General features: G+C 46.1%; 1 protein-coding gene and 1 long non-coding RNA gene across 6 annotated transcripts in view; one reads left to right on the top strand and one right to left on the bottom strand.

Moving 5' to 3' along the window:
- LOC144141179 (uncharacterized) overlaps positions 1-8,122 on the bottom strand; it is a 34,028-nt gene extending 25,906 nt beyond the window's left edge. Inside the window, exons 1-3 of one of the 2 annotated variants that reach the window (XR_013316458.1) lie at positions 7,993-8,122; positions 5,903-6,114; positions 1,691-1,811 (exon numbers count right to left, since the gene is read on the bottom strand). This is a non-coding gene — a long non-coding RNA (uncharacterized LOC144141179). The remainder of the gene's footprint in view (positions 1-1,690; positions 1,812-5,902; positions 6,115-7,992) is intronic. The other variant, XR_013316459.1, reaches the window with a different exon arrangement.
- The window catches only part of LOC144141178 (prestin-like), a 246,122-nt gene that overhangs the window by 188,245 nt on the left and 35,185 nt on the right, over positions 1-22,692 (top strand). Inside the window, exon 1 of one of the 4 annotated variants that reach the window (XM_077672737.1) lies at positions 5,978-6,253. The exons of 2 other annotated variants lie outside the window; for them this stretch is intronic. In XM_077672737.1, coding sequence (XP_077528863.1) covers positions 6,168-6,253 — 86 coding nt within the window. In that variant the 5' untranslated portion in view covers positions 5,978-6,167. Of the gene's footprint in view, positions 1-5,977; positions 6,254-14,621; positions 14,780-22,692 lie in introns of those variants that run through there. One more of the 4 variants, XM_077672738.1, reaches the window with a different exon arrangement.

The raw sequence follows: 22,692 nt of genomic DNA, 5'->3' as shown, positions 1-22,692 counted from the left end.
TCGAGTCATCTTAGAGGTTAATTCTCGCAAATTCTTGGGCGTAGTGTTTGATAAAACAAGATTTACTGCCGTTTTCTGCAACCATACTCCCTCCGTCGACGGCCATGTATTCACAGCTCTTTACCGTTTACAACTTCGCCGTAAAATATTTGTGACAAGCAAATGAAACTCGGCGTAATGATACCGCCGTCTCCACTGCCGATATCAGCATGATTTGTTTCAGGATGGAGAGCTACAGAGCATTTGCGATGACTGGAAACAAAAGCTTTATCGTCTCAACGCGACGCCTACACGGACGGACATACAGCCACGTATAGCCGTAACCGTAGCCGTAGCCGTACGGACATATACCCGTACTAGTAGACGGACATATACTTGCATATAGCTACCACCGCCGGATGGTAGATATATGCAGCTTTGATGCAACATTGAATATAAAGTAGTAGCGCACGGCACCCTCTAACAATAGAAGTAAGTTTCTCTGTGACTCCGCCTGTTTCCTTGATAGCGATAGTGGCGGCGCTTACCGGTGTTTATGCCCCCGCTCTTCAGTTTATGACCGCGCCGATCAGTTCTCTTCCGCAATTCCTGGATTCGTCACCAAGTATCTAAGCGTCATAAAAAAACGGGGGAGCACCCGCACACTCGGAAATGAGTATGCAGGACATTCTGCATTCCACTAGAAAACGGGGAAGACGCGGCACAAAACTAAACAAAGCACTCAGCGCATTCAGTTCGAAATTAGTGATTTGTTAATTACAGTTGTTAAAGGTGCCATGCAGACAAAATACAAGTTTGTTTTATTCGAGGAATTTCGTGCTTTATAGTGCCCCCAGCGCTTGTCCGGCTGCACACGATGCCGTATTCACTGAGAAATTAATCAATTTAGGTTGAAATTTTCATTCTCCCGCCAAATGATGCGTTTTCATGACGTCTGCCATGAAGTCATGAGGGCGGGTATTCAAACGAAATTCTGGTGCGTCATTAGGCTCTGCAGCCTTGCTTACCACCAGTCCTCCCAGGTCGCGCTACCATAGTCAGTCGCGGACCATCGACAGCCGTTGCTTTGTTTTTGACCGTATTTGCTCCTGGCTTGTTTTTGTTACAGTGGAAAGCAATCGATTCGTAAAGCATGGAGTATCCACGACAAACACGGTCACGTATGACAACGTCGCTCACCCCAATCGTCGAGTGTCGTGTAAGACAACTCCAAAGCGGCAGGCTGTTGTGCAGCTAAGAAAAGCTTAGTGGGCCTAGTACCAACAACAATGCCCATCGGTTCTTGTATGTTTACGTGTATTTTCGTATCTTTCATTTTTTGCCCCCCATTCTTAATGGTATAAAATCCAAATGCCTTACATTTAAGAGCAAATAGCTCCATCGGCAAGCCCTGCCTAATTTGTGTTTGCTTTTGCCCGCCTCAGCCGATCGCACAGCCGGACATATGACATCATAGGTTCTGTTGCAGGAACTTAGCTAGTGGGCCGCATGACCATTCTATTTTTTCGCAATTATACAGCTTATTTGAGCGAAACGCGCGTTAAAAGTGGTGTCAGTATTATTCCTACGAGGCAATCTATCGAATGAACCAAACTTGTGTTTTTTCTGCATGGCACTTTTTAGGAGGTCTTCGTTTTCGTAAGAGCCTTAGAGGCTTTTAGAGTGAAAGCTCGTCACTCCAGATGCATACCTAGAAAACGGCTTGTTGTCCATAGCGTCAATCTGACCTTCATGCTCAGCCAAGGTTGAGCAAGCGACTCGTGCAGTTACGCAGTGTAAGCTTCCAGTCGGTAGTTCGTTTCGGCAGGAGGCTTGAAAATAGGGGAGTATGGGGAGACAGTAAGTGCACGTGCCATCCAAAAATGGTACAGGGGGGCGCGTATACCGCCGGCTGCGCCAAGCAGCGCCTGTGTTTCGGTTTGAGGAGCAATTGTACGTGTGAGCGTTCACTGTGCGCTCTCGGCCCGAAAACCTAGCGTTTGACTAACAAACTTGCTTTAACCGTTGACGCGGCAGAATTTTACAGCGGAGCCGTTAGCTTGTAGTTGGTCAGAAAATTTTGTGTCGTAAACAAAACACCCAGGCAGAACCCAGCAGTTGTCACCTAAGACGCCCAGCGCATGCGCCATGCTAATCAGGCATGTAGCATAGATCTCAGCATTCCTTTTAAAAACACAAAACAAACACCCAACCTGCAGTATGGATGATAAGGCGCCAGTGAACGATGCCCCCCTCCCCCACCTTATGTTTCTGGTAATCATTATGTTTCTAGGTTATGTTAACAGGCTAGGCAGGACTAGCGTCACTAAATAGAGCAGTTCTTGCCCAGGACACCCCGCTCAAGCGACAAGCCAGCCGAGACGACGACAAACATATTATATTTACCCTTCCCCATCAGCATTTGTAGAGGTTTACAACAGCTCCGCTGGGCATCCACTTTCGCAGGGCGGGAAGGCGACCATTCTTTTATTCGGGAAATCTGCAGCTTAGCGACTGAACGAATCTAAGTTTCTTTATTTTCAGCTGTACTTTTGAGTGAATAATAATTAAAGAGATGACAACTAAAGTACGCCTGTCACATTATCTCGCCAGCAGAACGAACAAAGTTTTAGGTGAAACGACAAGAACTACTGCAACTTTAAGCGCTTTCTAAAAATTGAAAAGTAAACTCTTTTAAAGCCAACCCACTGGCAAACAAGTCTGCGGGGCGGAAGGTATGATTTGGTGACTTTAACCTTTATTCACGGTGAACAGCTGGCGGAAGTTTTTGGCTTCCCTGTGCGACAAGCCGTTGTTGACGAGATAATCGGCCCCTGATAAACAGAACGAGACAGCTACGCGACAGCCCACGTAAGCGCCCATCCCCCCTTCGTCCCGCCAGCCTGGAACTTCATTCATTTCCCGCCGCTATCAGGACCGGCGTGGAATGACGCCGACGCATGCAACACGCAAGCAGTCACAATTAAGCACTCCCGCGTATCTCGCTCAATTAGCGTGCAGGCGCTGATAAGCGGACCGCTGCTGGGCTCCTTGTAATTTGTGGAATCCACATAAACACGAGTCTTGCATACTGGCATCTTAGCTTTGGCGTGCTTTCGAGGTGCAATCGGTGTTGTTGTACACGCGGCCCTATCACATTCCTCTTCCCGACTGACGTGGACGATTTTATCGCGGCGAAGTTGCGGCCCGCGAATGGCATGTTAGAAATCTCGCAGGTGTCCTCCAGACGCGAATTCCAATCGCTGTAATGTCTGGCAACACCCTCTACGTTGAGAAGGCCTGCAGAGAGAGCGGGAAACGTTAGCTAGTAGGCAGATTTCCCCAGTTCCCGTGGGTCGCGTAATCTGGCAGGTGCTGTTATATTAGCGACCGACGCAAACACAAAACCTGCTTTTTTGCGTAACGTTTGAAATTGTTCTAGCAGGCCTGCTACGGACCACGAGGCGCCCCGGGTTTCGGCCTGCTGTAAAAATTAACACCGCCTGCCTTACCGCCCGTAGAAATCGGTGCTGTTGGCTGGGGAACACGGAATAACTTCTGGAAACGTTACTTGCCTTAGTACTTAGCACTTTAGTACTTAGTCTTCAAAGCAATGGCAATTTTTTTTTTATTCCGGCCACTGACGAACGTTGGACAAGTGAGGAGCTGCGGTTGATTGCTCATCTGAAATACATGACCCGAGGAACGCTTGTCTTCGTAGGACATTCGTAAATAGCGCCGAAAACTACGTGTAGTCGTCTAGAACTGACTCGTGTACGAAACCTTCAATAGAAACGTTAAAAAAAAAGGAAAGTGAATGTTGTTCGCGTCATACGAGGATGGAAAACTGAACCGACACTTTTGAAGCACTCACATAATTCTCCGTTGGGCACTCGTACAGGTATCCCTGGCAGCGGGCGGCAGGTTACCTTTTGTTAAAAACAACTGGTGCTCTACACGGATGCCTTTAGGGCAGCGCGAGCTGTGAGCACGTAAGCTTCAATTTCATCCATTTCTGCATCGCATCGGAAGCGTCGGAGCTTCTTTTCTGCCTTCCGTGCGCAATGTCATTTAGTTGCGGTGGCCAATCCTTTGATTTTATCTTTAACTTTGGTTTAATGCAAAGCTAGTTTGGTAACGCCATACTCCAACCTAATGTACACAGAGCTTTGGGTTTTAATATGCACGTGTGCAACCGAACGTATACGGATACGCAAGCTCAGCATGCTGCCGTTTTCTCGCCAATACAAACAATGTCGTATCAAGCTTTATATAAAACTGCAGCAGTGCGTACTTCTCTAGGCGTCGGTATGCTCATCGTGGAGTTGTATTGAAATAATAACCAAACAAGTATTACCACTTCGAATTCTACCAGTAAAAGTGCAAGCAAAGAGAGCTGGGAATAAAACGTGGATAACTTTGGATTATATCCAGTCAAGCGGGTTCATTTGAAGGGAAAATTTTGGTATTCCTGGCATTCACGGGATGTGGTGGTACAGGTCGCGCTGTATGGTCTCGTTGTATCAACGTTCAGGGCCGATTGTAATGGTTCGTGTCGAGATTCGCTCCCCGGCGGATATAACATTCCAAATCAAACCCGTGGTTCTGCTTCACCACAATCCACTCGAGCGACCAGTCCAAGCCACCAACAAAGCGGATTTGGCTAATTTCAGTAACGTGCACACCGAACTTTCAAATCAAATTCTGAACCATAGAGTTGATTATAGCCATTAATAAAAACAGCGCAAAAGACGGGACACGAGTGAAAACAGACAGGCACGGGCGCTGACTGACGACTGAAGTTTAATGAAAGAAACAGAGACATATAAAGGGAAATACAAAGCATGTGGAAAACAAGAATGACGACATCATGAAAAACTAAGATTGCTGTTCCGTGGTATCACCCACGACAGTCACACCACCTGAATAGTTAATCTCTTTAGCATGTAGAGCGATGGAGGGCATGCTGACGCAAGAGTCCCCCATTTTGTAGATAGTAAACGCCTCCGAAATTTCCCGTGAGCGCTGGTCCGGGTATCTGCTCACTATCGAGGTGAGGTCGAGCTTCGGCGAGCATTTATGCTTCCCGCAATGGATTGCCAGATTGCTCCCCTGAAACTTCTTGAGCGAGTTTGCATGCTCGCGGAGGCGGTCATTAATACAACGCCCCGTCTGCCCTACGTACGAGTTGTCGCAGGTCAGAGGGACGTTGTACACAACACCTTTCCTGCATTCCGTGTGGGCATTTGTATGCCTAACCACACAGCGACCAAAGCTTTGTTCTTGCGTCAGCGTGCCATCAATCGCTCTACATGCTAAAGAGATTATAGGTGGTGTGACTGTCGTGGGTGAGAACACGGAACAGCAATCTTAGTTTTTCATGATCTGGTCATTCTTGTTTTCCACATTTTTTGTATTTCCCTTTTTATGCCCCTGTTTCTTTTTATAAAATTCAGTCGTCAGTCAGCGCTTGTCGCTGTCGGTTTTCACTCGTCTTCCGTCCTTTGCGCTGATTTTATTAATGGATTCCTACCGAATCGCCCAGCGTCGCACTCTTCATTGCAGCTCCATCTCAAGACTTTGCATGTAGACACAGATTACAAAGGAAAGGAGTTCTGCGACTGTGAGTGCAACGGGAAGGTAAGGGTACTGCTAAGCGGAAACGGGTGTAATTCATTCCGACAGCAGCGACGCAAAGATAACGGCCGCCTGCTGGCAGCAGCAGCAGCAGCAGCGGAGGAAGGGGATAAGGACTATCTCGAATAAGCCCGCTCATACTGACGATTAATTGTACCACAACACGCCGCCTCATCGCGTCGCTTTTTTGGTGAGATTCCAGGGGGGCAATTTCCGCACGCACGCGCGCAGGTGCCCTTTTTCTCCAAGCGATCCTCTTTCTGCCAAATAATAAATTGATAAATACCTCGGAGAGAAGCAGCAGGTACAAAAATTCCTGCTCCGTCGAGTCATTCCTCATTCCAATGCGAGTCGGCAGTGGCAGCTGTTGCGTTCCCCTGATGCTCTGTCGGAGGCTCTTTCAGAACTACGCGCGTCTGTGGCCGTCCGGCATCTCTCCTTTGGTCGTGTGTTACGCCGAGCCTGCGGGCTTTTGACATTGCGCGGTACGCATTGGACCTAAAAGCAAAAAAAAAAAACTGTTCGTGGGACACGTCTGTCGATTATCGGGAATGGTGTGCCCGCGGAGTGAATCGTTCACTTGCAAGCCACGCCCAGGGAACGGCGCTGCAACAACGACAGTGGCTGGAAGTGGCGGGTGAGTTCTTTGAAGAGGTACCGGGGCTGGCTCTTCGATTATCAGTCCCGGACCATGCGCGGACTGCCAGGAACGCGATCGGGTGCTCGATTTTCTCATGTACTACTACGGGGGCCCCCAGTCCGAGGGCAGACCTCGGACTGCCCGTGGACTGTCCTGGAGTGGTTAACGGTAAACCTTCTTCTGGTTGCTGGCGGCGGGCTCATTTTGTGTTCGAAAACGGCAGGCGTAGGTTTGCAAAGAAGCGTTTGCAAAATTTCCCACTGAACCTGTTACCTTCTCTCTCCAAGCTGGAGAGACGGAAGCCAACAGAAATTATTCCGTAAAATGTTGCTCCTGGAGTGAATTCCGCCTCTTTTGCCTATAACCAGTTCTTGGAAGAACACAGCCCGTTCCGTCGGGGTCTGTTTTAGCAGCGCGCAGTCAGAAAGAACCGCCGTGCTTACAAGGTTATAGTTGAAGTGCTCCGAGCAATAGTTTATTAACGAAAACACTGCTAACATCTTAAACTGCAGTAGCAAAGTTGGCTCGTTCAGGATAGTGACCCGCGTGTAGATGGTTTAATCTGGAACAATAAATGAACAAACTGCCAGAAAATTTCTGATAGTCGTTTTCATCGCGGGGGCACCGAGCGTCAAATATTCTAGAATAACGCTTTTCGAGCAGCGCGGTGGGCCTTGTAAGCTTTCGGAACGACGATTCTGATAACAAAGTGTCAAGGACGTAAAGAAATAGGACAAGAACATCAAAATTCTGGTGTAGAGCGTACTCTCGTGTATCGGAAAGTTCAAATTTGGGTTGGGCGTACCGAAGCTATCCCAGCATTATGAGACGCGCCATAGTGAAGAAGTGTGGAATAATTTCGAGCACCAGGAGACGCTTAAATGGACTCTGCAACAGGTCCGATAAACTCTTTCCCTCTTTCCTCGTGCCTAGAAGCACTGCGAAAGCTATAGTTATCGCCAGCACTGAGCAACAATGCGTGATGTTCTCGTCGCAGCAGATACGCTTTCTGTTTCTGCTTTACTGTCGCTTCCTTCTCTTTAAAGTGGCTGTCGAATGCGTTCATTGCTGCATAGCGGTCGAAGAACACCATGACTGGGAAAAAGAAAAAAAATTCAGCAAGTTTCTAATTTATCTGATTGGCATAGAGCAGTAATTTTTGGCTGAGGTGCTTTAGCACTCCCTAATCTAAGTACTAGATGTGTTGGTTGACTACGTTCTGCAAGCATTGAGGATAGTAAAACAAGTTTAAAAAGTGTTGCAGGGCCCCCTTATCTGTGCGTGGCGATCGTGCGCGCACAGAGATATTTTCGCTTTCCGCCTCCACCACTTGAACGACTGACAGGGCCTGGAATCCAACACGCGACCTCGTGATCAGTAGTGCAGCGTCTGTAGTCGCTGAACGACTTCAACGAAGTACGTAGCGACGTACGCAGCGGCCGTGGTGAACTACGATGAACTACGTACATTTTGGGGGATGTGAGCGTTGATTACATGTTCCCTCCTCTTTTAAACCTTGGTATACTCTTACAGAACGCCATCTACCTACGCAACTCTACGAGAGATGCTAAGCTACCCTTACAGCAACAAGTAATGATTTATCTAAGCGAGCAGCTTTGCACCAAAACGTCTGAAATATCGCTGATATATTAGCTCTCTGCACCAAATCCGAGGCCAGTGCCTTCTAAACATTATGCATTTTCCTCAGGTTTTTGCATGGTCGATCGTGTACTCACCACGCATGCTGAGCTCTTCGCGCAACGCGTCAGCCGTGTTACATATGCTAAATGTGTGTATTCCAGCATAGGGCCTGGCCACGATGCGTAGGAATGTTCTGTACGGCACCTGTCAGGCACGTGCGGCAGTTCATGGGCGGTGCTCAGTTTAAAAGTCACTGGACCCGGCGAACGAACTGCAATGCAACTGCTGTGACACAGAGAATAATTAATGGTACCCGATCGAGGCTTCCCCGAAGCTATTGGAAATATGAATTGTGGTGAAACCATTGCGGCTATTACTCGGAAGGCTCCCAAATTGGCTAGCGTTTTTTGTTTGCGAAGCGTGTTTTGGGGAATTCCGGCTGCTTTTACGGCATTCTTTTTTCGCTGCCACTTTTGTGAAGCCGATTTCGGCTCATAGGAACCATAGACCTGAAAAAATTAGCTGGACCCATATCGTGTCGCTTCGGTGCAACTTACGTTGGTGTTCTGGAGCCTCTTCCTCGTGACAGCCTCTTCTCTCCCCCTTCCCAACTTTTACGCTGATCTGTTCTCCTCTCCCTCCTCCCGTGAGGCCTGCAAGCCGGCTTGCTCAATTGGATTCAATTTTCCTGCGTTCGCGACGCTCGCGCTACATCTGTCGGAACTTTTTCTTTCTGTTTTTCTAGGGAAACATTGAGAACACATCTTTTTTTAGTGTTTACTGTCACGTTTCCCCTTTTCGACACCACTTTAACGCGCTTTTTTATTTAGTATCGCGAAAAATATTCCCACATCTTTTTATTAAGAGGACGCTTCTATTTTCATTTATGCCCTCACATTTCACATGGAATATGCGGAATGTTTTCTTCATGCTGAATGATGTCGACATGCATGAGTACTTCGACCAGTTCTAGGAGTTTGGAGATGTCTCTCCTACGGCATACATTTTGTGCAAGCATTTTGTTGAACATTTGTTCGAGAAGTTGAATCAAGTGACAAAGAGGCCAAAATATTTCCGTTTCGGTTGCTCACAAAACACCAATTTAAACTAGAATAGTGCCCCTGAGTGAGAGATATATTTGTGCTGTCTAGACAAGCTTCCAGCCGAAAGAATTGACGCCCAGGTTCATACACATCAGCAAGGTTTAGCGAAACGAAAAACCCTGACCACCTTTGAGACCAAACATAAGCGCATAGCGGAGGTCAGCACGATTTTTTGTTAATACCCACGAAGTGAATGTCGCTGAGTGCTTCTTCGAATTTTCAGCGGCTGGCTATGTTTTCGCGTCTTGCAATTAAATTTGTGTGAGAGATTTTTTTTGTAGTTTCTTCGTTAGCGTGTTGAGTGTAGGTCGAAATCATTTGGGCGGTATTGCTGGGAATTCTACAGCCACGTAAAGCAGTCCGGCTCACTGGCGACTGTTGCGCCACGGGGAGAGGCTCGCGCGTACGTGCTTAGAGGGGCCATGAAAACAAAGTACAACTTTCTTTAATTCCAAGGAAGAAGCCTAGGGCAACACGCTCAGTTCCACTCCAGCCACGGAGTACGTTTATTTCACCGGAGAAAGGCGAGAAAGTTCGAAAAACATTCAAATTTCGCGCTACAGTGACGTAATGTGAGCAGAAGTGACGTAATATGAGCCCGCACTGAAAACATAGTTAGCAAAGTGTTAATAAACATTTAATAACACGATTAAAGAAATCACACGATAAACTTTAGCTAGCGGCCCCACTACCACTGCCTAGTCACGTTTGTTAGCGGTGGCATTTGTCGGCGGCCGCCAAATGCACAGACAAGATTCTGTGACGTCGTAGAGAAATCGCTGGAAAGCGGCGGCGGGTCGGTACTGCTTGATCCGTCTTCCTCAGCATCTCGGTTATTTTTAAGATGTTTGGGAAAAAATGCTATTATTTGGGATTTTTTGGTGTTTAGTATTATTTGGTCTTTGATAAAATTGATATTACGGGAGAAGGCTCCCTTTTAGATGCAACGCATCTCTTTAACTCGCCTTGTCCCGCGTCGTCGTCGCGGCGTAGTCTGCATCCCTCCCCCATTCTCCTCGCCGCGGCAGCTGCGCGCTCCGCCGTTCTCACCGCAGCGCCATCTGTGCGTCGGCGTGGTCAGCGCGCAGCTTGCGGTCGGCTGCGCTCGCTCCCGTCGCCGTGCTAGCTGTGCGTGAGCGCGCAGCTTGCGCTCGGTTAAAATTTACACCATCTTCCCGCGAGGGGAACCATGGGGTAGATGCGACGCATCGGGGGTGAACATGCTGCGTAAATAGCATACACAACAACAGTAATCCACACGCTGACATCGCTAACATACCGGAAACGCAACGGCAACCCCCGATGCGTCGCATCTACCCCATGGTTCCCCTCGCGGGAAGATGGTGTAAATTTTTTAATTGATGAAACTTTTATTTTGTCTCCCAAGACCCTTTATGCCATGTCGCTGCCGCTGGGCGCCAAAAAGCGGCCGCACCCATTGCAAGGCTCTGTCCGCCTTCCACATGGCTATGACCATGCTCAGGCGTTGCCTGGCAGCGCGGTCCCTTTCGTTCGTTTTGTTATTATTGCGAAGCACGTTCTATGGAACGCGTCCAGTCACGTGGTATTAAGAGCTGTTTATTAGGAGCCAGTTATCAGGAGCCGTGGTTTTAGGAGCCACTTAATGGTATCTCATTAAATCTTAAAGTCGTATTTGAAAGACCATGTTTATTTTAGGAAAATTACTGCCCTTCGTCCACTAAGTGTCCTGGCGTTCGAAATTGGGCACGTAAAATTGCTGCCTCGGCATCACGTGGTGCTGGCAAGAGTTAATTTGGGCCACTTTTAAAATATCAGCCACCACCACCTGGGGGAAGCATAATTTGGCATGACCGCATACTCAGCATGGCGATTCCATGATTTTGTGCTGGAAACTTCGAAGTGTTGGTGCAGACGGTGGCAAAGAATGTACGCGCATCTCGTTCCGAGGCACTCAAGGCACTCCTCTTTTCAGATATCCACGAGACGCAAACGTTCTCAATGCGATTGCGTTGTAGGGAAACATAGCGAGATTTGTGAGTGATTATGTTATCGCATGTGGGGCAAGTGCATGCCCGGCACTAAGCATTATTGTACTGGGCTGCAAAATGCATAAATGCACTCCTGTGATTTCTGTTTCCCGGGGTAGCATGCGGGTAGCAGACGTTCATTGCGCTGTAAGTAGTAAAAAATAACGCAATTTCCGAAGAACGAATATGATTTGTTACACTTAGCATGGCATACCTGGTATAGATTCAGGCCATTAAAGGAAAAATCAGGCATTACTCTTCAGAGTCACTTCAAACACGCTTTAATTGGAATAAACAAAACAAAAAAAAACAAACAATTAGGCAAGAAGGTGTCGAGTTTTACAAATATTGTTCGACATATTTTACTGACACTGCCAGAAAAAAATACACTGAGAATTTCAGTTACTGCATCATCGATCGTTGATCAATCAATCAATCAATCAATCAATCAATCAATCAATCAATCAATCAATCAATCAATCAATCAATCAATCAATCAATCAATCAATCAATCAATCAATCAATCAATCAATCAATCAATCGACTGTTTTAATGTACTGTAGACAAATACATCTACGTGGTGCAACACAGGCGGGACCTCAGAGCTCAGGATGATGTTGTAAAAATGGTCCTACAACATAACAGGTAAAAATATTCTTTAGCATTTATAAAGAACAATTCGTTCTCCTCGTACGTAGAATTGTTGCAAAGACAATTGTTACAAAAGATCATTAATATTTCGCTAATGCGCAATAGTTCAGAGACGTCGTATTCGCGTTGAGTACGAGGTACAGTCGTCTCCCGACCTGGACTGTTCCAGTACGAATTACTTTTACGATGTGGGGAGAGTTTGTACTGTACATGCAATAAGGCAAGGCAGAGGAGCACAGCCATTCGAAGTGTGTCTGCACTGAGAACTTTCATATCTGCGGACATGTGTTGCCGCACATTCAGTAGTCACTAGAACAGGCAGGTTACTTTACAATTACTTTATTAAATGTTCCATTTCAATAGGAAAGAATGCGAGAAATTAAAGTAATTTTGTCACGTGCAATGTGTCACTAATGAGATCCCTCATTCTCGTCCATGGCAGTTGGTAGCACTCTTTAACATCCGGGACTATACTAAAGGCCACTCGCCTAGCTCTGTTCCCGAGTATGTAATCGGATGAGAGACATACCTAAAATGCACTGCAGACAGCCTTTCCTTGGGCAAACCAAAGTGGGATGACCCAAGATGGCGATGAATTCCTGTCATCGGAGTGTATATCATGTCTGATAACAATATATCCAAGCCTGAAAAAAAGTTTCCACCATGTATTATTTTTCGCGTTCCCCGGTACGGTACGATGCCTCTAGAAATTTCTCAGCAAAATATCTGCAACCACTGTGGTTGTACAGCACGCACACAGCGAGCTACTTCCTGGAAGGGGGCGTTATACGCTGCGTCACAAACCCCAGGAACTTTCGCATTGCCTTTTGCGGCGATATTTCCCTTATGGGCCCGGCTTGGCACATATATTTTAGATCAAAAGGTTGACTGAAGGAAAATTTCCTCGTAGTTTTGGTGCTCTTGTTTTGCTTCATGAAAACGGAGATCGATCAGTTAGTTGTACGCTCTCAAAGTAAAGGTGAAGCAATCAAACCAAATTCTAGGGAAACAAGAACGCTCGTTGTAGCACCGGAAAAGTGACGCGCGTTGTCGCATCATCAACTGTTATTCCAAGTAAGGGAGGAACAATGGCGCTTCTGCGTCACACCAATGTGTCCTGTTTACTGCTCTCAGCTGCGCTTTCGACATTGCTGCTACCTTTTAGCTGTAACCATGCTTTTTGTATCTATACGGTCGCTTTCCTCTCTTTTTTGTGAAACGTGTCGCAGGAGTTTCCGAAACAAACAATCAGCGTTCAGCAGAAAATAGAAATTTATATCCTAAACGTTTCGCAGCCCGTATTTGGGACCTACAGCTGCCAGCGTTAGGAAACTGCATTTCATTGTTTTTAATAGTTCACAGTTTACACTTCGTGCGTTTTATTGAGAAACGACCAAACGTAGTTCCTTTAAATGCGTATTTTTAAGCTTAATTCCGCAATGCTTCGAATGCAAAATAAACTACCGGACAGACATACCAGATAGAAACGAAAGGATGTTATGTTAAGCGATCGCTTCCGATTGAGACGAAAAACCGGGACCCCCCTTTGCTCAAGATAAAGTCAAAGGTCATTGATGTAGTGTACAGAAGCATTGTCGACGTGAGCTCGTTGTTCTAATTGCGAAGTCAAATTTGTTCCAATGCACGCGTTTCGCAAATTGTAGCAAAAAAGCGGGAAGAGTTAGAATTTACTTTATTTTCGTTGATCAGAAAATTAAGATCCCTTCTGGTTACAGTACACATTACAGTGACACTTTATGAAAGTTATTGGCGCTAACTCGCGGATCCACAAAACCCGTATGAAAAGTACAAACGTGGAAGAAGCAGTCGACCAAAGTGACGTGCGCAGTTGAGTGTCGTTGAATAGAATTATGTAACGCTTGGACTTTATGAACTTCTGTGGGAGCGCGTCTGCATCCAGAAGGGTTCACTTACATTGGGAACGCTCTCGTTCAAACAAGAAAAAACCAGGTGAGTACTAAGAGGTACACCCTATCCCTATAAAACGACATAGCCGGGAGCAGCCCAGTGTAAGGAGGAAAGCACGTCACGTCTTCAACCCGGTATAAGACAGACGTGCGCTGACAATAAAATAAAACCAAAACAATCCACAATGAATGGTTCCCTACTGTACTATAAAAATAAGCTATATTGCGATACCACAGGTGATGGAGACTTATCGGCGTTGAGTGCGCAAACGTGAATCATTATCTGGATTTCTTATCAGTCAACTGCAAAAAACCTATACACAACAAACTGCAAATGTGCCTACTCGAACGCAGGCGAAAGCAGCAGCTGTAATACATTTTTATCAGTGCGAATCCCGTTCGGGCTCGATCCCAGCCGTTTTGCATGTCCTTCGTTTTCTCTTAGCTGTGGCTGCAACTTAGTGCTTTGATTTCACCATTAAAATACAACACGCGCACCATTACGGTATTTCCTCCGCGTAAAACTTGATAAACAGTGAACTTCCCACGGTTGTGCGACGTAGGAACACACGGGAGATAGAAAAAAATAACTAGGCGAAAAGTGACTCTGTAGTACGTTTTTATCATTCCTACTCCGGATTCAAACTCGCGCACAGCCAGACAACTGCGAAATGTTCCGTTCCTTTTTTCCGTCAGCTGTGGCTGTAACGCAGTGAATTAAAATCTCCATTCAAATACAATAAGCACCCTGTTACGGCATTTTCTTCGCGTGAAACTTGACCGGCATTCACCTCGCCACTGTTGTACCACGAAGGACCGCACACATAAAATAACCAATACCTACTGTTTGCTCAGTGCGAGCAAGTGCGAGCATGATTTCTGCCTTCGCGGGCGAAGCTTCGATGCAAGGCTTTTCAAAATGGCCGCCGCGTGTCGCTACCATTGGCCGGCGAAGCGTAGCCAGTGAGCGGAGAGTCTCCGAGCGCGGCGGGCGACGCCAGCGGCCCCACGCGATTGTGGCGGCGCATTTAGGCACTAGGCCAAAGCCCGCGCTTTCAATGTCGCACACGACGCAGTGTTTGCCAGCTCTTCGCGCTGTGTGGAAAGCCGTGCGTTTGTGGAAAGAAAATAGGAAGCTCTCTCATCCGCGACCATGTACCGAGACGGGAACGCAGGCGTGAACACGAATCCGTGAGTCTTTTTCACGACAGTCGGGGGGCCTTCGGGATGCAACTAGCTGAAACTTTTTTTTTGTGCGTTTGTTTATCATTTATTTTTTGCTTCCGCAGCGTGATACTGAACTGTCAAAATCACGCTAAAATGAGAAATAACGGGTTAGAAAGTTTTCATTTGTGTCTGCAGCATTACACAGAAATGTCTAAATTGCTCTGAAAGGGCAACTTATGTGTCATCGACTTTTTATTGCTTCTTCAGCATTGCGGAGAACTGTCAGAATCGCTCTGAAGCGGGAACTCTTGCCTATCTTCTGGGATTAACCCGAAATTCACAATATAAATGCTTTGCGCCTGAATATTATTTTGCGCCGCTCAGAGATGTGAGGAATGTTAAGCGAATTGTCGATTAGGGAGGGTCCAGGTGCTGATTAGTTGGTTGGTGTGCCCGCAGCGTTTTATAATGATATGGGAAAATTGCTCTCGATTGGGGACTTCTGGCTATTTTTTGATATGAAGGGAAATCAGCAACGTAAACGCTTGACGCCTAGAAATTATTTTTTCCTGCTCAGACATCTGAGAATTATTCGTCAATTGTCGATCCTGGACAGCCTAGTTCGACTTTTATCCTCTTGTGCTGCAATAACAAGGGGTTCTGTAAGATCTTCAATTGAATCAAAATTTTACAGTTTCACCGTTTCCGAGTGAAAATGTGAACTTCATGTACACAAATATTTGTTCCCTTGCTGGAGCTTCAAAATTGGGTATATGGGGTCCACGGAAAGCCTGATCTTTACCACACTTTTTAGAGACGATGAAATGACCACAATTACAATATTGTATGTTAAGTTTACGACTCGTTACAAGAGGGGGCAAGCCTGGTTTTGCCAGGCTTGCCGTAACCGGCTGCTTACCACCATTTGAAATTCCTGAATGTTATAAAACAGAGATTTTTTATTTCATTCAGCGCTTTATAACCTTGGTTCTTTCATGTAATTTAAGGTATAATGATTGGTTAGCCGCATAAGTTCGCAGTTTTATTAGGGTACCACGATTGGGCAACCTGTCACGTTGGCACACGACGCGACTGCAGGCAGCTACATCTACCTTGATCCGGTGGTGCTGGGGATAAATGAAGCGAAATAATCGGAATGTAAACCGACGTTCCAGTATATAACGTACATGAATAGACTGTTTGGGCTGCACTGAAAGCGAGGATGTTGTATTAAAGCAGATTATAGACTTCTGGAATATTGATGTGGCAGCGAAAACGAGAGGATGAGAAACAAGGTAATAGGACAAGTCACGTCCCTTTCCTTTCCGCCCTTTTTCTTCATCGCTCTTACATCATGAGCGTCGCATTATAAACCACCGCATCTTTTGCCGAGCTTAGACTCCGCGGACCACATGCTGAAGCTTTAAAATGCATTGTCGAAATCTTGAATTTACAGAATAAAGAACACAGATAGTACAAGTATTCTACCCGGCCTACCTACGATCATAATAAATCGTTGCAATATCTATAGCCAACACAATGTCTAAACCCAAGACAACAGAGTTTTGCATCTTTCCCTGAGGCCTGGCTTCATGTCGGGTGACGTATGAGAGCTTTCAAGGATGAATGCAACCTTGTCGCCATAAGGAATGCAGGAGAGAACGGCTTCGGAGATAGCACGACACGTAGTTACTGGTAACGGCACTGGCTTACGACGCGGTTATTACAAATAGGCCATTGTCGGTCATGTTTCGCGCAACAGTGAATCCTGTAATGGCCCGCCGCCAAATTTTGGAGGAATATACCTCGTTGCATTAAATTTATCGCGACCACTTCACGCTGTGTGACGACAAAGTGAGAAATCCAAGACACGTGCCTCCTGGAAATCTCTAGAAAAATTATTGATGTAGATAACTCATCCCTGCGGGCATAAGTGGCCCGCGAAGCCGTTGAAATACCCCGTAAGTGGTGCACACACCGTGTGACAACATTTTAATTCAAAAAAGTATTTGCTACTTTATGATCACCGCAGTACACACCGACATGTCGAGCCTTAGTAATCTTAAATATGTTCACGGCTAGTATTTGGGGAGTGCCAGCAAAACACCCCCCGGTTGGACTGTTTACATTGGTGTGACATACGAGACCGGATTACTTTGGAACGACGCTAATAAACCACTTCCATGTGTGCGAAATATTGATGTTCAAATCTCCCACGGTGATTATTGGTGAAGCGTTTGGACGCACCGCTGTGGAATTGTAGTGCATAAACAATGCCATGTCACCTGCCCTGTGTTTCTTTAGATGCACACAGTGGCAACCGTAATCCCTCGAAGACCTTGCTCCTGGTTTGCTCGCCGCTAATGATGGGTTTGGAGAAATATCTATGACGCATTCATAGCAAAGCTAATCTACACTCGATGTGTTAGTGTAGCAACGGAGGGAGTACCCGGTCGTTCGATTGCTCCTGTGGTGAAGAAACAACTTCCCAACCTCACAGGAGCGAGTTAGCCCAATGTGCTCATGCCAGCCGCATTTATTAATACAAAGCTCCCGTGATAAAGATGGCGTCGCCGCGAAGCGTATTCTGTCCAGTTGTTACTAACCGTCGACACAGAAAACTATGACCAACGAACCACCATTTTCTCTGCAAAAGCGCCAGATGCAGTGCAGATTCCTAATGCGAAGAGCATGATGCTGCTGTTTTTATCAACGCCTTATCGTACTATCGGTGGCAGTGACCACTGAGGAGAGAATTGCGCATTCCTCCGTCACAGGAAGTTAGCCGTACGTAAATTCCGCTTACGAGCACGGCTTCGAAACTACTTCCTGAGCTGCACACGGGTGTTAAAGTGGCCGGAACGCAGATACCGCGGCGTCGTAAAGTGACATACCGGCCGAGAAACTGTGCCTTGTCCTTTTTAAGGCCGTTCCTGGGCGGAACTGTGCGGGGTAGATCTGGTTATCGGTCGTTTACTCCTGATCTCTCATCAGGTCGTGTCAACGAGTACAATGGCTCACGTAGCCCAGCGCTCCATATTGACAAATAGGACAGAGATAAGCCTGGATAATTTCGATTTCACGATTGCAGTTTGTGTGCAGAAACACCAAGGGCTGCACAATCTGAGCTCTCAAAAAATAAACAGTTTTATGTGCGCATGTGTTCCGAAGAAGGCCGGAGGTCCAAGAAAGGCTACCATTCAAAACTGTTTAAAAAAATGTTCTGAAGTTTTACAAATTACACCAGTTGCCCTGTTACCAGTAATGACAGCCAGCTTCACAACATTCCGGTGAAAATGTTTCAAGTATTGGTTCCTTCAGTATGCGCCCTTGATTAAAATTTGCGTGCCTGTTGGGCCTACAGATAACAATATCCCGCTAATTGGGCTTTCTTAGTTATCTAAAATGGTCTCTTCTTGATGTTCAACATCACCCCGTTTCCCCTCGTTATCGATGGTACGTGTGTCAGTGACAACCGTTAGCAGACCTTTCGTAAAAAGGTTGTCGAGTGTATGAAGTGAGAACAAGCCGTTCAACCGGGTTTGTAAACAACAATCAAAATAATGAGTCTACAAGATGAAGGTTGCGTTGAGGGTGCGTGCGCCACCGAGAGGAAGTGCGCAATCAAGTCACCAAGTGATCACGAAATGGGCAATGGAGTCAGCGTGTGCTCCAAAACAAGTCACCGCGCCAACAATGCTGTATAAAAGTCGAAAGCAGCACCAGTCTAGGCGACCAGTCTCCACATAACGTGGCAACGCTGAGATCAGTCCGCGCTGACGTAAAAGTGGGAGCTCGTGCATGCAGACACTTTTCCTTTGCACATGATGGCTCGCCTAGAGTTCTACTTACAACGACCTGTGCAAACGGCCTCCGGTATTTTCTTTTCTCCTCTTATAAATGGGAAAGAGCAGTTCACAAGATAACATTCCTACAGAAAGAGAATGAAGATGAATTTAATACTTTGGGTGCCAGCGCTCGCGCAACAGAGAGAGTTTTAATTATATGTCGTGCAGTTGTCAATGCTGCGGCAAAGAAACAAGCTTTGGCACGTGGTGCTATCGGTCCGTGGGCGCCTGGTAAGAATAGAGTTTGGTGCACTTGTTGTTCAGTAGATGCGGTGAATATAACTGGCAACAGCTTCCATAGCGCTGTTAATTTGAAACATGGCTCTTCCATCAACTCACAATCGGCAAGCAAGCATGCACTTTACCACCTGGAAAAGATAGATGACAGTGGGACCACTCAAGTCAGATTCTGTGATTTTTCCCAAATGGCGCCAGCAGTATTGCTAAGTTATTTTCCTACATACCTGTTTGAATGAATCACAGTGCAGATGTTTTTACTGCTGATGTTTCAATATGACAGCAAATGGGACATGTACATTACATGTTTCGCATTCCTTGTCACTCGGCGGTTTTCCTAGTCACCCTGCATAATGGGCAACCTCAGAGCATCCCTAACTGTACTGGTATTAAATTTCTGTTGTCCTTTCGAAATCGGAAAATGTGAGAAGGAAATAACATATGTCGAAGTCGGCTGAAAACAGGAACTTTGCGCAGAAACACTTCGCCTAATGACTAGAACTAGAACAAAGACAGGAGAACGAGGATAACAGGGCTGGTGCAGTCCTGTCTTCCTCGTTCTAGTCCTGTTCATCAAGCGTAGTTCTTCCGCTTAGAGATGCCGAACCAACTAGCCTAACAGCATGTTGTACTGGAAGGCGGAAGTACGGCCACATGCCAGAAGTTCGGGTGGGCCCGCAATGAGGCAGATCACTGGGGAGGGACCAAAAGAGCTACTACATGAAAAAAAAAAAAAGGACAGCTGCTGCCCAAGACCTGTTTTTCGATGTGACACCTAATTTCTCATGGTGCGTTTCAATGATGCCAGCACTCTGGACTCACCCTTGAAGCGAAGTCAAGGCCTAGAGTGGCCGTCTTCGTTCAACAGAACGTGACGTAATAACACCTATGCATGTTCGCATGTATGGTTGGGTGCGTGCATGTATGGTTGCATGCACGTATGTGCAGTCTGTGGAAAGTTTCCAGGGCAAGGGAAAAATTATTAGGTCACGAAGAATTTAAAATAGCAGCGTATCTTTTGAATCTGACTAGAATTTTTTATGCTAGAAAGCTGGCGAAGTACTCTTTATTTCTTTGTTTCCTAAAACAAATCCGCCACACAAGAATGTCAAGCTTGTGCATTGACTTTTTTGTTTCCCAGAAACGTTTTCAGGGCTTAGAAATATTCCGAAATACTGCACATATTGGTTAAAAAACATACTGGCGACATTTTTAAACTTCATTTCCTCCTCTGCCTAACTTTCGTTGGCAAGTTGCACACAGATGAATATTCCTTGTTTACAGGAAACTTCGGAACGCGACCGTAGGCAACTTGTAACATGAAACGCCAAACAAGAGACTGAATTATTCGGATCTGCCCACTCCAAAAGCAGCAGGCTTGCATTCGTTGGGTGGCGACAGTGTTTCAGTGTTTTTGAAGCGTTTGTCGCTGTTAGTAACTGTGGAGGCCCATAACTGCGCACCTGTTAGCTGGACAAGCCAGGAAGAGAGCGAAAATGCTGCACTACATATATAAATACATACATATATATATATATATATATATATATATATATATATATATATATATATATATATATATATATATATATATATATATATATATATATATATATATATCTGTGACTTTCGCTCGAGGATAATATGATTAATTGTGCAGCCAAGGCTGTAATTCTAGTGCAGCAGTTGTCCTGACCTGAACGCGTGCGGGGAGTATTTTGTCGCTGCATGCGCTGGGTGCCGAGACTAGCGCACAGGCTTTTGATGTTGTTGCAACCCTACTCGAACCAACTCACATGCAAATACGATTTAAATGTGCAACGTAACATGCGTGATCATATATTCCCTTAATTAGCGAATGTACTTCATGAAGATGCAGCAGTAGAATTTTCGCATGTTGCTTCACAGCTATTTCCTGATCTCCCGAGTCACCGAAACGCAAAGCTTAAAGAATCCAGTGCCTTTCTCACTTTGAAGAAGGAAAACCAGCGACATTGCGCGGGGTGCAACAAGTGCACAAAACAAGCGCGTTGTTTCAAATTGGCGACTGAATTTTCGAAAGCAAACTTGGACGGACTTGAGTTATCTTCTAGCAGAAAAAAATGGCAGCATCTCCACTCTGTGGATGTAGGCGAGGGTGCGGAGTGAGGGGACTCGAAATGGCATCCAAGTTGCGCCCCGAGTGACATCCACGTTGCGCCCCGACCGTTATTCGATTTGAGCCCTGAGTTGCACCCTGATTATTCTCTAAATGAAACTGCAGCTCACGACTCAAATCGAATTTCGCTTGATTTTCTCTTGATCGTGGTGTGCGCATGGATGGGTGTGAACGGACATTGGGAGGTCCTAAAGTATTCCGCACCGTTACAGGCGAGGGAGTAAGCCGTTTGACTCTCGGGTGCTAACTGACGGTCGCAGCCCAATGGGTAAGACGAATGGCACTAACTGTGTCTGGTGTACCAGACACAGCCTCGAATCCTGCCGGTGCCTGTGGGATTTTTTGCGATTGTAAATGCTATGCGCACGGGCGCGGATGGACGTTGTGTGGTCCTAATGTACTCCGCACCTAAAACATGTACCTGTTCCATTTCCGTTAAAGCCCGGGTATTGACAGCAGCGGGGAATTGCAGAATATTTTAAACTTCACTGTGAGCTACGTAATTGTAAAAAGTAGATGCAAATCAGAAAAGTGTAAGAGTCGTCTTAGCGGCTAAGTGTAATTTAATTTGTTTCTGGGTGAGTACAATAAAACACGAGTTTCTGTCGTTTTCTGTAACCATACCCCCTCCGCAGACGGCGGCAATTTATTGATAACAACCGGGATATCCGGAAACCTTGCAACTTGTCTGTGGACTAACCCCGACAAGTAAAGGAAACTCGGTGTATTAATAGAGTCGTTTGTCGTTTTAACGGTCAATTTGAGCAGTATTTCTCTGTCCAAGATTCCTGCATTAAATGGAGAGCTGCCAATCTTTTACAACAGAGCGGGCTTTTCCGCAGGAGTATAAGTTTTGTCGATGTAACTTTTCCTACTTCATCCTGTCGACGCAAGCAGTAGCCTTCAGAGCCGAGCGTATAATATTTCTGCTGGAAAATGACGCTTTGCTTGGCTGCAGCGCAGAGAAACCAATGGCTTCTGTTTAGAGGGACTGCATAAAGGAGAGCCGGCAGAAGTAGGAGAGGAGAGGGAGAGTAAAGTGAATGCTATTGGTTCCCACAAATTTCTCAGACAACCGGCAGAACTTGTCAGTCACGCCTAAATCTATTATACAACTACTATACCGCTACTACAGCGTGAAATGATTTAACCACTTTTAATCTACAACACCCTTAACTCTTACACCCTATCAAAACAGAAAGAAAGACACCCTTTGAAAAGGTGTAATAACCAAGAAAAAACGCCTTTTGGAAAGGTGTATTCTTGTGTTTTTGCTAGGATGCAAGGGCGTCTTGAACGACAAAACACCTTAAAGGGTGTTTTTCTTGTTTTTGTTTTGCCAGGGTGTAAGAGTGTTAGTCATAGAGAGTGATTTACATTCTAACGGGTGTAAATTATTTTACGCTAACAAAAATGCTGTTCATCGTGTTCTCTTTTCGATTTCGGTGTCTCCTAGTCCACGTTCACGCACGTTGCGCATTTACGTCCCCCGAGCATTTGCGTTTCTATAAATTGCGCTTTGTTTACCGCTCCTGCGACGCGCTACGCGAGTTAGCTGCGGCACACGTGCGTGCGAATACCAGTGACCGATTGGGCGTGCCGCGGTGTAGAGGAAGCCATTTCCGCTACGATTCGAGCACGGAGGCGTTACTAGGCCTGTTGCAACACGGACATAGAACGACGTAACTGCCGCG

Source organism: Haemaphysalis longicornis, unplaced genomic scaffold (genome assembly GCF_048455015.1).
Source record: "Haemaphysalis longicornis isolate Haplotype H1 unplaced genomic scaffold, Haemaphysalis longicornis Haplotype H1 scaffold_6, whole genome shotgun sequence".
Lineage (NCBI taxonomy): Eukaryota > Metazoa > Arthropoda > Arachnida > Ixodida > Ixodidae > Haemaphysalis > Haemaphysalis longicornis.
This window is presented reverse-complemented; position numbering and strand designations above follow the sequence as displayed.